General features: G+C 40.1%; 1 protein-coding gene across 2 annotated transcripts; it reads right to left on the bottom strand.

Moving 5' to 3' along the window:
- Positions 1-857: 857 nt before the first annotated feature.
- Positions 858-11,446, bottom strand: LOC146304618 (gap junction gamma-1 protein-like). Of its 2 annotated transcripts, none has more exons than XM_084713951.1 (5): positions 11,193-11,446; positions 3,952-4,223; positions 3,519-3,744; positions 2,746-3,423; positions 858-2,447 (listed from the first exon to the last, which is right to left on the bottom strand). In XM_084713951.1, exons 2-5 carry the CDS (start codon positions 4,189-4,191, stop codon positions 2,434-2,436), a joined length of 1,158 nt encoding a protein of 385 aa, XP_084570077.1. In that variant the 5' UTR covers positions 4,192-4,223; positions 11,193-11,446; the 3' UTR covers positions 858-2,433. The 2 variants fall into 2 exon arrangements, with proteins under 2 accessions (XP_084570077.1, XP_084570078.1); XM_084713952.1 differs by lacking the exon at positions 11,193-11,446 and adding an exon at positions 11,012-11,175.
- Positions 11,447-18,230: the final 6,784 nt, after the last annotated feature.

Raw genomic sequence — 18,230 nt, 5'->3', positions numbered from 1 at the left:
CTTTAACTCAACTTTAATTTTACTTTATGAAATACAGTCTCTCTAACCAGACTGTTATTTTTTTTTTTTGTCATTTTTATTCTACAATCTGTAAGTAAAATGTTTTACGGCATTGTATTACATTTGTTTGTGATTCTCTCCTCTAGATGGCAGTGTAGTCTGACATTTAAACTGCATCATTTCACGTCAATACCTTCACACGTCTGACTTCTCCTGCTAACTGAACTGATGTACAGTCATCAGGATTTCTGCAAGCGAACAAATCAAAGACTTTCAAAGACCAACATGAATGCAATCGAGGATGTTTCATGTTAATCTCTCGTTAATATCCACATGAAACCTGCCAGTCCACATTGTGTCATGTCCTTTCTACACCTGAAGGTCATTAGTGGTTATTGGTTCCATGTTGGTTTCGTTTTGTTGCCGTTTCAGTGCGATAAATACGCATTTTTGCCAAAAACACATTTAAAAGCAAGACTGAAGTTAATGCAACTTTACAAAAGTAACATTAAGTTCATAATTCAAGACCTAAAAAAAGGATTTAAGATTTTTTAAAAGTGTAAAATTTAAAGATTTAGACTTTTTAAAGGCCTGCAGAAACCCTGAGTAATGTGTGGTATTAAATCACTGATTTAAAATGTTCTAGAACAACATTTGACACAAAATCCACATTTCCCTTTAGTCCACATGCCAGTTTTTGGTGTTAATAAAATACTTGTCTTTACAAATCCACCGTTTTAGCTCCTGTTTTTCATTCTTATGACATTTTAAAAGCTGATCAGTTGACTGACTGTTTTGTCGGTTGATTCACGGAGAAACATTAACAAGATTTCACAGAGAGTCCGAAGCCCAAAACATACCATTCAAATATATTTATTTACTCTGAAGACAAAATAATCTCTACAGTTACAAAAACTACAAAACTTGCAATAGAAACAAAAAGTATAAACCGCTGAAGTACCATATTTTCAAAATGGAATGTCGTACCTTGCAATACGTAGCAAAACTGAAGTGAGATGATTACTAAATACAGCATCGAACAGCTCTTTGGCAAATCTGTAGTGTCATTATTTCAACCAAAGATCATAAAAACCAACTGACAGGCTAGGAAGAAAGTATGAACTCTGTATGAACACGGAAAAAAGCTATTGATCAAAAGTTCCCATGATGGATTGAAGATTATATGTGTTTACATGGCACCGGGCCGTGCGTCAGCAGCCAACTGTCATCCTTTCCTCGGCCGGGTTTGTGTGTTTTCCAGGACGCATGAAAGCGTCCGTGTTTCAGCACGGTGGAGGGGTAGTGGTGCATGTCAAGGATGGAAAAATATGTCTCACCAAATAGGAATGTAAATTTTCAAAAGACAAGGATGGAATTTCTTTGTTGACAGTAGCCCAGAAGACAGATGTTTCCAGCTGTTTAGCAGAAAAAAAAATGCAAAAAAAAGTGATATTTTTTAACTTTCTGCATGAACTTTGAGAATCGCTTTTATTATAGTACATAATTTAGGGAAGAAAGGGATTAACCAGCGCTTCCTTCTAGGCAAATCTAGATCTTTGGTCAAGACATTATTATTATTAAAAGGTAAAATTTTAAATGAATTGATTGTACAAAAATGATTATTGGAAATTCCTTGGAACATTTCCTGTCGATATAGAATTCAAGCATTTCCCAGGTAAACATTTTGGCCGATTGAAGTAAATATACAGGTTTCAAAGTTCCAATATTGTGGAAATGGAGTGGCTTCTGGCTAAAAAACACCAATAATCCCCAACATCAAATCTGTTTAAATTAAACATGACTAATCTAGCACAGGTTAAGCCGCCCTCATTACAAAAAAAAAAAAGACAAGAAAAAACTCTGCTCCACACGCTCCAAAAATTACATAACCCAAGGCTGTGTTGTTTGAGATTCTCTCTGTGGCCAAATGAAATGAGACGTTAACTTTCGGCGACATCTTCTAAACAGAGAGCCTTCTCTTTTGTGAGGAAGACAAGAGAAGTAAACTTGGCCGGCGGAGTTTAAAGCTTTCGATAATCCGTGGAAGGTCTGAAATGGATGAGCCACAAAAACACAGAGTGGGTGCAAAAGAACAGGGTGTTGACTTTGTAGCCGACGGCGCAGTCGAGGTTTGGACGCGGTTCGGCAAGTAGAAACTTGAGATGGAGCAGGCTTTCAAGTTTAGAGTCGTGGAGATGAAACCATTTGTCACACAGCAAAGCTCAGTCAGCATTTTTCTTTTCTTTCTGACTGACCTCTAATACTGAAAGGCATTTTTCCTCTCACTCACACACATACACACAAACAAACACACACACACACACACACGCTCTGGTCTCCCTCAGTGGTCTGACTGCACTCCCATATGTGCTTCCCCCATGTGTTTAAGGCCAGTAGGAATGGAAGGGCAGACGTTTGAGGCAGGAAGCACGCTCAGGCATGTATCCCTGTGAGAGAAACAGAGAAAACAGAGGAATATTCAGCACACGTTCATATAAAACTTGGTTTTTAAAGGGTTCTTCCATGGGTAACATGATAGCTTCTGACTGGTTTAATTGGTTCCTACTGTAATTGATTTTAGGTGGTAAATCTCCAAATATATTAAGTTTATTATCTGAAGAAGTATTTTTTATACTAAATGTTTTGTGCAAAAATCTAGCATAAGAAAAAAAACGTGCTCTTTTCTTTTTTCCCCACTGTGCAACTAGTCAACTCACACAGCCAAAGTTCAATAATAATAATTACCTTTCTCGCTCGCCTCGCCCTGCTTTTCCTGGGCGAAGTTGAGGCGGTTCTGCTCGGCAGCCGTCTGTGCAGCCGTGTTGACCTCGGGGCTGCTGCTTCGTGAAGGGCTTCCTTCATCTGCCTGGTAGGCCAGGTCCAGGTGCTGCTGGGCCAGCTTCAGGTGCCTCCTCAACCGCTCCAGCTCTCTGGACGACGGCCCCTCGTCCCCGAAGCTCTCCCGCCCGGAGTCGCCCATCGGCGAGTCCCTCAGCGCTTTCAGTTTCTCCTTCTTCATGGTGGCATGGTACCCTGGTGGGGCCGTGGGCATGGCGCGTGATGAGGGTGGACGGGGGCCGCGCGAGCTGAGGGTGGCCCGCCTGCGGAATGTGTCGCGGATGCCACCGATCCCCAAGTGGATGATTTCTAAGATGGTGAGGATCAGGCAGAGGAAAGACACGACGTACATCACCAGCAGGAAGATGGTCTTCTCCGTGGGGCGGGACACAAAGCAGTCCACAGTGTGCGGGCACGGCGAGCGTGTGCACACGTAGGAGGGTATCACCTCAAAGCCATAGAGGATGTACTGGCCGAAAAGGAAGGAGATCTCAAAGGCGGAGCGCCACAGCAGCTGGCACACGTAGACTTTCATCAGCCCGTCACGCAGGATCCGCCGGCGACCGTCATGCTTTTTCTCTGAGCCTTACAAACAGAAAAACACTGGTTAGAATCTGATTTATTCAGCATCTCAACGGGATCAAACTGCTTTGTGATCGCTGCTCAAATCTCCACCTTACTTTTGTCTGCCTTGTCAGGCTTGTCTTGTTCAATCTCTTCAGCGATCATGGGGTCTTCCTCTCCGTTATCCTCTGCCTCCTCGTAGTCTCGGACCGCCCCGCGGCTGACGATGGGCATCCTCTTCTTCTGGGGCCGGACGGGCCGGTACTCGCTGTCATCCATGCGGGCAATTTTGTGCATGGCGAAGCCCAGGTACATAATGGTGGGGGTGGTGATCAGAATCACCTGGACAGAAAAAAAAAAAATAAAAAATCACGTGCATGTTGGACAAATTTAGCTCAACTTAAAGATTAATTTTGATATTTTTCAACCTGAACTCTATTTTTGAATGTGTTGTGACTAATGAGGGCAACAATTTTTGACATTGGTCCAGTATTGTGGGCTAAAAGTGCTTGGTTCTCACTGTAGATTTAAATGTGATCTGCAGCTCACCTGAAAGATCCAGAATCGTACGTGTGACAGCGGCGCAAACGCATCGTAGCACACGTTCTCACATCCGGGCTGTTGCGTGTTGCACACAAATTTACTCTGTTCATCGTAGTAGATGGTCTCGCCGCCAACGGCTGTCAGCACGATGCGGAAGATGATGAGCACCGTCAGCCAAATCTTCCCCACGAAGGTGGAGTGGTTGGAGATCTCATCCAGCAGACGAGTTAGGAAGCTCCAACTCATGGTGCCGAGGTGACCGGGGAGCTAAATAAGCTCTGGAGGAAAGAGGAAAGACATCATGAGCTTCTTAGATCTAAAAGAAGTAATTCATTTGTGAAATCTGAAACTAAATCACATTCAAAAATGTTTTAAAGTCAAGAATCAGCCACTAAAAACCATATTGATTCTTGGTGGTGGGAATGGTTACTCGCTGATCCTGAAATAAAATCTGATACATGACCAAGTACAGCTGTGAGATAACATCTGTTCTACCTCAAAATATAATTACAAACCACACCTGAATGGCACAGGTGTTCAGCAGAAGTGTACAACAAAATGCATGGAAAAGAGCACTTTGAATCACTGAAAATCCCAAACAATCCTAATAAAAACAGGGACACTTTAATACTGTGTTAAATGGAGATGCTACACTGTGACAGCCTGTAAAAAGAACATTTTTAGAAATAAAGTTTTAACCAGTTGAGGCGAGCATTGCAACAGTTAATGAAATGAAAATCATTCCCTAGTATTGTGATGATTAGTAAGATGCAAAAGTTTCACGTGTTTGCTGGCTTCACCTTCTTTAATGTAAGGAAGTTTTGTTTTTCTTTGTTATTTATGAATATAAATGAAGAGTTTTGGACTGTTTTTTGGACAAAAGAAGCAACTTTAAGAGGTCATTTTTGGCTCTGGGAAGTTTTGACGCATATTCTACACATTTTTTTTGACATTTTATAGACTAAATGATTAATCATGGAAATTATCTACAGATTAATCTTAAAAGAAAATACTTGTTAGTTGCAGATCTATTCAGTACCGATAAAAGATGCAGCCAATGACCTTTAAAAAGCCTCTAATTATTCCTCAAACACTTCTAATTGGATTAATACAAAGTGCACACATGCATCAAAACTACCAGCTTTACACGTCCACACAATGATTAAAGAATGCATGAGCAAATACTGCATGCAAGTATTTCATGTAGACCTGAACCACAGGGCCAGAGACATAAACACAGCCACATGTTTGGCTTTAATCAGACACAGATCTCTCAGACACGCAGGTATCCATGCGTAAACTACGCAGCAACACACTGTGAACCAGTCCTGTCGGCGAGAGCTCGCCAGTCGTCTTGGTAGCGGTTTGGTAAACCTGCATTCTTACAGCTCGCCGCCATGCCGAGCCTGAGCCGCTTAATCAAACATCAAAGTGTCGGCTGGCAGGTTGCAGCTAGCTGAGAGGAGACCTGCTGGGGCTTTGGACTGCAGGAATTATGATGCTAAAGCGGTGAATGGAGTCAGGAATTTATTTCCTCCCAGAAGTTGCCAGAAGTTATCCCTTTAAACTCTTTAAACCACTATTTGATAGCATAACATGGCCAAGACATAAAGAAAACAAAAGAACAGAGGGAGCTAGTGTTTTTTCACTTCACTGAACATTACAGGAGATTGCTAAAGCAGATCGCTTAACATGTACAGAAAAGCTTGACTGGAGACAAAATTCAGACTTTGTACAGTGGTTTGATAACTTCAAGAACTAGATGTAAAGCTGTGGTAGAATCTAACTAAACAGATTCCCTAAAGTACTGTACTTAGTACATATTTGAGGTACTTAGACTTGAGTCTTCCTACATTTGTCTGTCACCACTTATTTTTCAGCAGAGCTGCAGTGATTAGTTGATTTATCGATGAGTTAAAATATCCAAATTCTCAGATTTCAGCTTCTCAAATGTGAATATTTTCTGGTTTCTTTTGTCCTCTGGGACAGGACACTGAATATTTTCAGGGTGTGGACAAAACGAGACATTTGAGGGAGTAATTTGGGGTTTTGGTAAACATTGATCAATTTTCTTTGCCATTTTGTGGACCAAACAGCCAACTGATTAATCAAGAAAATCATCAACTATTTAACAAACAATTTTTCATACCATTCCTATCCAGTGGAAACTGAGTATCTCTGAATTTGAGGTTTTGGAATCGTTCCCTTATGGGTTGAGAAAATTCTCCAACTTCTTAAAATGAACTATCCATTTAAAAACCCTCTTGGATTAGGATTAGGTAAAAAATGTCTTGTCAAAAAGATGAAAACAGGGCTGTTTTGAGCATTAAAAAGTCGACTTTTTACAGATTTGTGGTTTTCACAGGACAGCAATGCTTCAACCTTCTGATGATCTAGAAAGATGCATTGCTGTAGCTAAAATTAACTACATGCACATTAATATTAATCCAAAAACTTCATATATGATGGAAAAACACTGCACTTCAATGGTGGCAGAAGTTGATGCCTTTTCTCAATGCTAGAGTCTCCCTCTCTCAGTTTCAGACGTCTTTTTCGTCATGTTAGATTGTTTCTTCCATCGTCTTTTCTCTGTGTTTTCCTTTTGCTCATGTTGTGCGTGATATGCACGGACGGATACACCAAGAATCATGTTTTCTATCTGTTATTGTCCGGCCCATTTAGGTTGAAATCAGCCTCAATGTTGGACAGGCGGAGTGCAAAGATGCAAAATAAAAATAATCCATAATTCCCCTCAAAACGACCCATTTTGAAAAGGAGTAGAAAGAGTTAAACACTGAAAATTCTACTCAAGTACAGTAACAAAGTATCTGTACTTACATCTTCTGGTACTTTAAGTAAATTTAACTGAAAACCTACCACACTTAAGGTTTTGAATGCAGCAGTAAGAGTATTTTCACACTATAGCACTGATACTTTTACAGAAGTAAAACGTCTGAATACTTCTGCCACCTCTGCTTTAAGCCTATTTGAACACTTACATTAAATGTCACACCCAAGTCGAAGATCAGCACCACAATTAAAGCTCAAGCAGACTTAAGACCTAGACAACCTTTAGGACTCCTTCAGTCTACCTTCTCTACATTTCTACTTTCATAAAACAGGGTGCAGCAAAGAAAATAAGCAGCATTTCATGACTCATTGAAACAGGACAGGGCTTCAGCCATTACAAGCATCTTTAGGCATGTCTCCTCAGATTAGCGCACTACACTCAAGCCATGCCTCGCCAGGTTACTCATCCATTCCTTTAAGAAATCCTTTCCCCGAACTGGCACCTTCCTCAGATGCTTACAAATGGTGAGGCAGGCTCGACTTGTCTGAGCCTGACCAGAAAATATTCGACCGAATGCAGAACCTCCGTGTTAAAGTTCTGGGACTACACCAACGCAATGAAAACATGTTCGGAGCTTGCCTGTCTTTGCTACGGCCAAGTGAAATTATGGGCTTCTCAGATTTAAATGTAAGCCTAAAAGTTTAAAACTGAGAATTAAATCAGACCAAAAAGGTTTTTTAAAAAAAAGCAAGAATCACCCACTACAGGGATGTTACACATCATCTCCGAAAAACATTTTGATTCTCAGTGGTGGGAATGTTAATTGTTGGGAAAAACAGACAACTCTGTGACCCTGAAACGAGGTCTGAGAAAGGAACAAGTACAGCTGTGAGTGACATCTGTTTTCCCCAACATACAATTACAAGCCCCACCTAAATGGCAGAGGTGTTCAGCAGAGGTTTTTAACAAATTACACGGAAAAAAAAAACACTTTGCAAAGATGTTTACCTGCTTTCGTGTCTTGGTTAAATCCCTTTCCAGACACGCGCATTGGTTTATCGCAGCTAAAACCCAAATTGCAGCTAAGATCTTCTCAATGAGGCGGATTGTCCCTTTAAACATCATCTGTCCCAGTTACCGCCTTGTTCTTCATGCGATCTGATATTCAGTTCAAACTGTGCTTTGAGGACACGACCCGCTATGCAAAATACTGCACACACTGACCAAAAGCATCTTGGGAGAAATGAGAGGCATTACAATTGGTCATGAATCCACAGCCGCCCGACCACTAATGGATATCTAATACCAGTATAATTAAATAATACTTCAAAACAAACTCAACTGCCAAAACAAGAAGCTCGAGGCTGACATTTAAATGTGACCTCCAAGACCTTCTCCCTCCGTTTGTACCATTTTATCAACATTTAAACAAACTTATCTCTACACTGCAGTCACCTGTGCAGCACAAGACCCACCTGGAAACTTCACACCTACCGACTGTTAGGTAACTTTTGCAACACAGAGGTTACAAATGCAATTTTCTGACCTCAGATAAAAATAGACTGATGAGTCACTACCAGTCAAAGTGGTGTGATATTCTCTAGAGATGCAAACAACTATTCATGTCTTGTACCTCCACAAAAGATGCACATTAGACCTCAGATGCCCAGTTTGAGAGGATTTTATAGACAATGAAAGTCAACTATAAACTCAAACTTACAAAAAATATGATAAAAGTTCAAACACTGTATTCCTTTTTTGCTGGGGACCCACTACAGCCCAATCAAGGACCCTAAAAAAAAAAAAGAAAAATGCTCATCGGAGTTTTCAGGAGGCCAAAGTGACGTCTCGAACTTGCTTGTTTTGTCCAACCGACGGTCTACAACACAAAGCATATTCATTTACAATCATCAGTGACCACAAAAGCAACAAATTCTTGCATTTAAGAAGCTGGAAACAGAAAAATTGGCATTTTCTAATGCCACATTTAGATACTCCTATAATGCTTTCCTCCTGCACCACAATAATGAAATGTTTTTGACGTAAACTTCCTTAATTGGGGGCTTTTCCAAGCAAATATTAATATAGGATTGTTTACAATGCCACGAAATGAGTATTTCTCTAGAACTGGTCAAATGTGCACATTGTTGGTATATTGGGAACACTAAACATTTTTCTTGTAAGTTTTCTTTCAGCCTGATCTCCACTGCATCTACTATAAAAAGCAAATTTTCAAGTTTCCCTTACTGCACGATGTCTATTGCATGAAATGTCACTGAAACATCACAGTCTGGGTGGTAAACTTCTTTATACAAAGTGTGTCTGCTAAGTAGAGCTGCAATGATCAGATGATCAAAAGAATGTTTGCAAACTATTTTGATAATCGATTAATCGTTGCTGTTCCCGGCTTCTCAAATGTGACAATTTGCTGCTTTTCTTTGTCATTTATGATAATAAATGACTGCTGGTTGGACAAAAGAAGCAATCTGAGGACGTCACTTTCAGCTCTGACACTGTGATGAGCATTTTTCACACTCTATTTTTATATTCTTTAGACTAAATGGTTCACGATGAAGGAAAAAAAGACATCAGTTGCAGCAAACAGTTTTGCATGAAAGATAAGGGAAAAAACAAAAATAGCTGCAGATTATTTTTTTTGTCCACAAAGTGCCAAATAACTCAGTGAGGTGTAAAAATTGTTGGTATGTTTGATTCATGTTACTTTAGGCTGTTTTCTTGCAGTCCGTTCATTTTTTGTGGTTCCAGCCTCTTGAGGGTTCGTTGTTTTTCTGTTTTCTGCGATGAATGATTCTTTTCATTATTGATGAATCCGCCGGTCATTTTGTTCATTAGTTGATTAGTTGTTTGGTCCATAACAAAGAGTCATCCTGAAATGTCTTATTTTGTCCACAAAGCAAAGATGTAGTTTACTGTCAGAGGAGTACAGATTGCAGAAAATAATCACATTTGACAGGCATCAATGAGAGAATTTGAGCTTTTTTCCTTAGTCAATTACCAAAATAGTTGCATATTCATCTAATACTTGACAATTAATTGATTACTCAAGCAATCCTTGCAGGTTTACACTGAAAGAACACAGTCTGGGTGGTATATTCCTGAATACAAAGTGGCAGGAGAGCCAAAAATGACTAATTTCAGACACTAATGGGTCAAAATGTAGTTTTGATTCTTAGCTATGATATAAACTGTGTGCAGCAGGTGTTCATGCTCCAAAGAGGAACCCATGAAACGTCTCCAGAAGTGCAGAAGCAGACAAAATTTACTCTTTAAAGCAACACCTCTTGTTAGCACACTGTTAAATACCCTCACTGCTATCCTCCTCTTTACATCACCAAACAATCTATTTAACTTAGGCTTCCTTGCTCGAGTAAACGCAAACATTTTTGCAGTGCCACCCTCCCAACAGTTAACCAAAGACAGCTTTCAAACAGTAGCTTATTTGCTCATGTGGGCTAAACCCAGCTCAACTGATTTAATGGCTTTTCTGCTTCAGGAGTCACTCTGCTCCAGGAGGAGATGGAGGGGGTTGGAGAGGTTTTTTGGGCAAAGGATCTGGACAAAGCAGAAGGCGAGTTAACATTCCTGCCTAACCAAAAGCAGAGAGCTGGATTTTAGGGTTCAGGGAGCAGACAGAGGGCATATGAAATCCCAACTGAGGAAGGAACACAGCACCTACAAATGTCAATCACTGCTCCTCTGTGGTGAAATAAAAAAAACAAAACACAAAAGTACAGTTTCTGACTTGGCAAAAGACAGTCAGAGGGCAACAGGAGTTTATCCACAACACAGATCTCCTCTTCTGCGTCAAAAAGGAGTTGAAAGCAGAGCTGTTGAGGGCTATGGACGCGCTTTGCTGAGTCAGACTGAACTGTTTTGGAAATTGTGGCATTTCTACAGGAAAACAAAGTGCTGCCAAGTTTCAGTGGGGAAACAAAAATCCGGTGAATTAGAAGATGAAGCCATCATTTCAAAGAAGCAGACGCACACATTAGTTTGGAAAGTTAAAACCACTATTAGTCGGAGAATTACTCATTAAAAAAACAAAGGAAAATCACTGTAACGCGTATAGTCTGGTGGTGTGAGAGGATTTGGCCAGTCTGATGTGGCAGCTGGTGTTAAAAATAGACTTTTTGGCAGTTTTATACAAACTAATGACCCTTTAACAGTTTAAGTTGAACAAACACCGACTTTTACAGAGTGTAACAGGTTAATCTCTTCTCATTTAAACTTTAAACGGACAAAAACAGGACTCACCGCTCTCCGGTACGCACAGATCCAAAAAACGCGTTACGTGGAACCCACTTTGCAAATTTAGACTCAACCCTGCTCGTAAAACACAACTCCTGGGTGTCAAAAACTCCGCAGAGGTTTAATTAAGTTATAAAAAAAGAAACTTAAGTGTCCTAACAGACTTTTCTCGGTGCCAAACACCCACCTTGTGCGCTCCAATCCGCGCGTCTTCTCTCCTCCTCGTGCTTAATTGCTCAACCAGGTTTTCCTAATTAGCGCGCGCTCTCATCGGCGTCTGCGTGCGTCCGACCGAGGCAGTCCCTCTTCTTCAGTCTGAACCCATCCAGCCCGTGTTGACCCCATGTGTCAGGGTCCCGAACAAGAGAACGCACAAAAGAAAAGGTCTCTGGTTCCTCAGGCTGGCTCCTGCTCCCCTCCTTCTCCTCCTCCCGCACCTCCTCCACGTAAACTCGGCCCCATTCAACAGGAGGAGGCCCCTCTCGCCTGAAACCTGAGCTCCATGATGCTGGCTACCGTTCTGCCCCTCGTGACAAAGGATTATGGGAGTCCTACTATACATTTTATACTATCATGATGCTATGAAACTGTCACAGTAAAAAACTCAGGTCTCCACAGGGAGTTTATAGGAATTTCATAGGGGATAAAAATACCATGAGGCATAATAAAGCCTCTATAACCTCCCTGCTGCACATCTATTCCATTAGGAATTGATGTTTGGGTCCCAAATAAAGAGCATCTGATAACAAAGTATTTATATATTCAAATAAATTCCATATAAATACAATTAAAAGTTGTTCTTCACTGAAGGCTGTGATAATAGGCAGAAAAAACTACCACAGAGACACAAAAGTGCCACAAGAAGACAAAACACAAACTATAAGAGGACATAAAACTGCCACAAGGAGACAAAAAACAACTACAAGGAGGCAGAAACTGCCAAAAAGTGACACAAAATGACTATACAGACACAAGTATGCATAAAACTACCATAAAGAGACAACAAAATGTCAAAGAAGAGACACAAAACTACCACAAGAAGTCATAAAACTACCACATGAGGACATAAAAGACAAAGACACACACAGAGAGACAAAAAACAACTACAAGGAGACACAAAACTACCAAAAGGAGACATAAAACCATGACAAGGAGACAAAAAGTGACTACAAAGAGACACAAAACTGCCACATGGAGACAAAACTACCATACAGAGAAAAAAACAACCATGAGGAGACACAAAATGTTGACATGGAAACTACCACAAAGAGACAGAAAACTACTACATGGAGACAAAAAGCAATGAGACACCAAACTACCACAAAGGGACACAAGACTACCATACCAAAACCTTCACAAGGAGACAAGACATCACAAGGAGACAAAAAGCAACTACAAGGAGACAACTTCAGTGTGAACCCATCCAGCCTGCATTGACCCCATGTGTCTGGGTCCCACACTAGAAGAAAGACACTAGAAAAGTCTCTGGTTCCTCAGGCTGGCTCCTTCTCCTCCTCCTGCATCTTCTCCACGTAAACTCGGCCCCATTCAACAGGAGGAGGCCCCTCTCTCCTGAAACCTGAGCTCCATGATGCTGGCCCTCGTGACAAAGGACAACGCGAGTCCTATTATACATTTTATAATATGATGATGCTATGAAAGTGTCACAGTAAAAATCTCAGGTCTCCACAGGAGTTTATAGCAGTTTCATAGGAGATACACATCTACTCCTTCAGTCATGGTGTTTGGGTCCCAAATATAGACGATATACTCGATGAAATATAACAATTAAAATTAAATTATTAAAATTAAAATACTTCAATCTCAGATGCCACTACAGCCTCAAAAATGGCCCTTAAGCATGGATGGATTACTGTGAAGACGTACTGGACACAGGCCCAGGGGCCCGAGGTGACAGGGGCACTATGCCAGAGCATCTGTTTGAAGTGACTGTTCACATTTCTTTGTGAAAGTCAACCATCAGTCATCAAAATAACCACAAAGTGACATGAAACTATTACAGAATACACAAGACTACCACAAATAGACGTAAAAGACAAAAAGACACACAGAGAAACAAAAAAACAACTATGAGGAGACACAAAACTGCCACAAGGAGACAAAAAACTGTCAAAAGGAGACAACAGAAAACTACAAGAGCACATAAAACTATCATGAAGAGACACAAAATTAACATAGAGACACAAAAATATCTCTACAAAACAACTATAAAGGGAGACAAAACTATCATGAAGAGACAAGAGTACAAGGAGACAGAAGGAGGAGACAAAAAATGACTACAAAGTGACACAAAAGTACCAAAAAGAAAGACAAAAGCACTACAAAGAGACACAAAACCATCACGAAGAGAGGCAAAACTATTGGAGACTCTGTGTCTCTTTCAATCTGGGTGTGCTCCGATGAAGGAGGGGTGGCACATGTCTTTGGCACATGTCTCTGCTCAGGGGCCTGTTGTCTCATAATCCGTCCATGCCCTGAAGTTGAATTCAACAAATCTACCTAAACAGTTTCAACAACGAGCTGTATTAGACTGCATTAGTCTCAGTGAGGTGGACCTATTTATCTGCCTGTGGAGTGGATGTTTCAAAAGCATGTAACACATAAAACTACCCACAAGGAGACACAAAGATACCACAAGGAGAAACAACACAACCAAGAAAGTGACTATAAGGAGATTCAAAACTATTACAAAGACATTAAACTAACAAATGGAGACAAAAGGGGAACTATGAGGGGACACAAAACTACTACAAATGACTACAGAGACACAAACGTACCACAAAAAGACACCAAATGACAACAGAGAGATAAACATAGACATGAAAGTATCACAAATAGGCACAAAAGTACCACAAAGAGCCATAACAGTACTACAAAGAAACATAAAAGTACAGCAAAGAGACATGGAGGACATTATAAATCAGTTTTCCCAGGCTGAATACTTTGATCTTGATGTTTAAATTCTTAGAGTGCCCCTTTAAACACTTCCATGTCCAAAGGATCTCCACCTGAGAGGATTCATGCATCCAAAAATCTGTTTACATTCTTGTTTTTTTTTATGCTAAAAAGTACACTGAGTGCAACAACACAGTAATCGAATCATTCCTGTTTCTGCCGCGGACCCCGTGTTATCCCCTGGACCACGGTTTGGCAGCTCACCGGGCCTGACAGAGCGCTGCGTGACTGCAGCTTTTAGACAAGAAGGCCCACCATCCAAGAATTTAGTTGACTCGAGCGCTCAGCAAAACAACAGATTTCTTGCTGTCATGCACAACGCAGCTGTAGTGCTCCTGATTTACCAGAGGACCCGAAAATGTTTGGAGGAGGCTGTGGGAAGTCGAGTCAGGCCAGATGTCTGCGCCGGGCCAAATCGCCATGGCTGCATCCCAGCTTCCTCTAATACTAACTATCCTCTCTGCTTTCCTCTGCTGCGCTAATCTAGACCAAGTGAGACATGAACTCATTCACCTGCACCTTTTTATCCTCACTCATTTACACACAAAGATAATGAGTCTCTTTGCACTGGGAGGACGTCTTAATTTTTCATTTCTACTCGTGGATTCTTGTAAGAACAAGCTTTTTTTCATATTAGGTCTGGTAGCTTTGGCAGTCCATTTCCTCCAGTGTGATGGGAAAAAAAACATGTAGGTGATAATGAGAAACCTGCACTTATCTTAAAATAATGCGTTAATATCACAAAATAGTTATTATTTTGAGAATGTTTCTCATTATTTGGAGATGCAAACTCATTTTCTTGTTAGTTTCTCAGTATTTTGCAATTCAAACTCAACATTTTTACAAAGTTTCTTATTTTGATTATGCTATTTTGAGTTTCATTATCTCATTATTAGAAAGTTTCTCATTATTTCGAGAAAGTTTCTCAATATTTTGAGATACTAACTCCTAACTAAGCTTAACTTAAACACTACTGAATTCATGTAGTTGTAGGGGTCAGAGGTGTGACAATCGGGCCTGTAGCTGGACAGGGGCCAAAAAATGACACTAGGATTATGCAATTCACGCCAAAATGGGTGCAGGGGTGGGGTGAGTCTCTCTCTGGGCTTGAAATTCCTTCCTACACCCCTGCGGTGAATATATTAACTGCTTGAATAAAGGAGGGACTCACTGGTGTGGAGCACTTTTGATTTTTGCCCACCTGCAAAGCCCACAGCTATTTTATACTGAACGTACACGTGTTGTGGTTGTGTTTTAGCATCAGGCTCGATTGCTTATTTCCTCCCCTAATAAAAAACCTTTGTGACATCAATTCGTGGTGCACAATCGTTATGACTCATGGATTTTTTAGGGCTGAGTTTCTGGGCTCATTAATTTGACCATAGTTTAGGCCAAAAATTTTATTCCTGGCAGCACGGATGAGGCTACAGAAAATACAAGAGAGAATGGACAATTAACACATGGAGGAGGATAATAAAAATCGAAAATACGTGGGTATATGAGAGTGAGGAAAATGGTCCCAGATGCCATATCAGATCCATAAAATAGAATTAATGATGCACAATGTACTTCACCATTAACTCAGTTTTATGTACCCTTCTTCCCTTCTTCAAGCCAGGCTTTTAGGGAGCAAATTGCACTTTTAGACACGTCTTTAATCCCCAGCTTTCCCTAACAACAGAAAAACATGACGTGATCATGATGTGAAATACAAATTTGATTATTCCAAGACAAAAAGTTCACACCAATAAGTGTCTTAAATGATTTTTCCCCTAAAGCTTGCAAACCGCCTCACCCCACCGCTGTTTTATGCACAGTGGTAAAAGTACACAAGCAGAAGTACAGATTCAACTTCTTTACTCAAGTAAAACCTGCTACCTGCTGTAGCATATTTGGACAGGACAAATATCTGTTTCCATCACATTATATATGCTTGCACAAATAACATATTCAGATTTGGGTGCATCGCTATTAACTGATGATAATTTAAAATCTAAGTAACTTTGTAAATCAATGAGGAAAACTTTTGTCACACCATGACTTGTTTGGGACTTGAAAGTCAAAGTTTAGGACTTGAGACTTACTTGTAACTTGCAAAACAATGACTTGGTCCCACATCTGGAAATGACCACTTTCATACACTTCTTTAACTCCCTGAAGAGCTCCTACAAAGAAACAACAGAAAAAGAGTAATTTAAAGAAAAAGAGTCTGAAGTGTTCTATTTTTTTGTTTCAAAGTGATTTACTTACTATATATATTTATTGTTGGCTTATTGTACGAGCAAAATGAAATCCTAAAATCCTGACAAAGGCAGCTGAAGCTGAGATGCATGACTTCCTAATTGGAAAGCTTTGTCCACTTTTTCTACTCATATCCTGGAAGAGCTTTGCTTTTTTTTGGATTCATTCACCGTGAACAACGTGCGTTAACAAAAACCCTGACCTTTTTTTTTTTCAAGCAGCAAGGATCCGTACTGGGTGACGTTCTGCACCTGAACCTGACCTTTGACTTCCATCTGCAAAAGTGAAAAAGAGAATCAGCCACAAAATGTTCTGTTGATTGTAGTGTGAATCAGATTTATGTGAAGAATATTAAAACCAGGCACTAGTTCGCACTCAGTGTTTGGAGAATCGGGTCTTTGTCAGCCACGTGGGTGCAATTGAAGGTGATCCAGGTCTCTCCAACAAGCATGTGCACAACACATGCAGAGCACTGGTGGCTAAAGAAATATTTACACTGTGAAATTGGTTAACGTACCTTTCACAGCTGAGCACGGACTCGAACGGAGCCTCACTTTAGAGGAGTGGGACGGGCAGGTTGGTGTTAAGAGGCAAACAGAACATCATGTAACCAAACAGCCAAAATTTTGATCCAATAATCAAACATCCACGACGACTTCTTCTGCAGATTTTTAGCATTCCTTCACTGCTGCTGCTTTTAACTGGAGCCAGAAATAATGGAGTGATTAAGTTGCCCAATAAAGCAGCCATGGCTGGTGAAGACAGCAGCCCTACAAGCTATTATTCATTATGATTTCTTCAAGCTTAGGCTGGGCTGCACCCTCAAGGATTAATTCACCTCTCTTTAAACCTCAGTTTAGTTCTTACTGTGAACCCAGATTAACCAGATTAAATTAGATTAAATACCACTGAGTTTAAAAAAGTTTTTCAGCTCATTAGGAAATGATATACCATAAAAAAAAGAAGTTTTTTAGCTAGCAAGCAAACAAACAATGTAATATTTTACCAACTTCTTAGCCAGCACACTATCTATTTTTTATTTATTTAATCTTTGTTGGTGCAACGCAGTCTTAGTCACCTTTTTAGAGAGAATAACCTTGACTGCAGAAAAACAAGAGTCACCAATCATCTGTCACTGATTCACAGACACGAGTTATTTTTTAAAACAATGACTAATAGCTGACAGGTTTATTCAGGTTTAATATTCCTGGTAACATCTCTTCATTTAAACTGTAATTACAACTTTCACTGACGCACAAATGAATCATATTACAAAGAAAAGTAAACATTTTTTTAGGGCCTTCGCGACTCTCAGTTATTGACATGTAGGGAAACATGAAGAAACTTTTGCTGCTCAAGCACCACATTTGCTACACTTCATGTACGGCTTCCAGTTGTGTGGTTTGCATCACCACAAGACCAATGGGATGAAGTGTAATTTAGATGTGCAGACTTTGTTACATAAAACCGCACATACTTTTGTTGACGTGGGCACCAATATTTGGTGCCAGTCTGTCATTTTAAGAGAAAAGGAATGCATTTTTCTTAAGAACAGAAACTGATGCATTTTGTTGGAATGCATCTTTGTAATTAGACGCGGAATCAGGTTGCAAAACACGTCCATTAAGTATTTTCTGAAAATTCGACTGTGGGGAAAGAGCTCTTCATACGTCCATGTTGAAACACCTGACTCTTGAAATTACAACAAAAGAATGAAAATATTGTTGCTAAGTTTAAGCAATTTTTTGAAAAGTACAGTAAATTAGCAACAGATGAAGTTAGTTTTACGGCACCCTGTAAAAAGTTCAGTTAAATTTAAAATGGAGGTTTCCTTCTGTCTATAAAAAGAAATGTATGCAACTTTTTTTGGCAATAACAACGGCCTTTTATATGCATTTGTTTGTTGGATTTCATGTCTTCTTACACATATTTTATTATCGTACTTTTGTAATGGTGCCTCATGAAGCTATTTCAGTTTCTGAAAAAGAAACCACACAAAAAACACAAA

Source organism: Lutjanus erythropterus, chromosome 24 (genome assembly GCF_056507025.1).
Source record: "Lutjanus erythropterus isolate fLutEry1 chromosome 24, fLutEry1.hap2, whole genome shotgun sequence".
NCBI classification, from domain to species: Eukaryota; Metazoa; Chordata; class Actinopteri; order Lutjaniformes; family Lutjanidae; genus Lutjanus; species Lutjanus erythropterus.
Note: the sequence above shows the minus strand (reverse complement) of the source record. Positions and strands in the feature narration are given on the sequence as shown.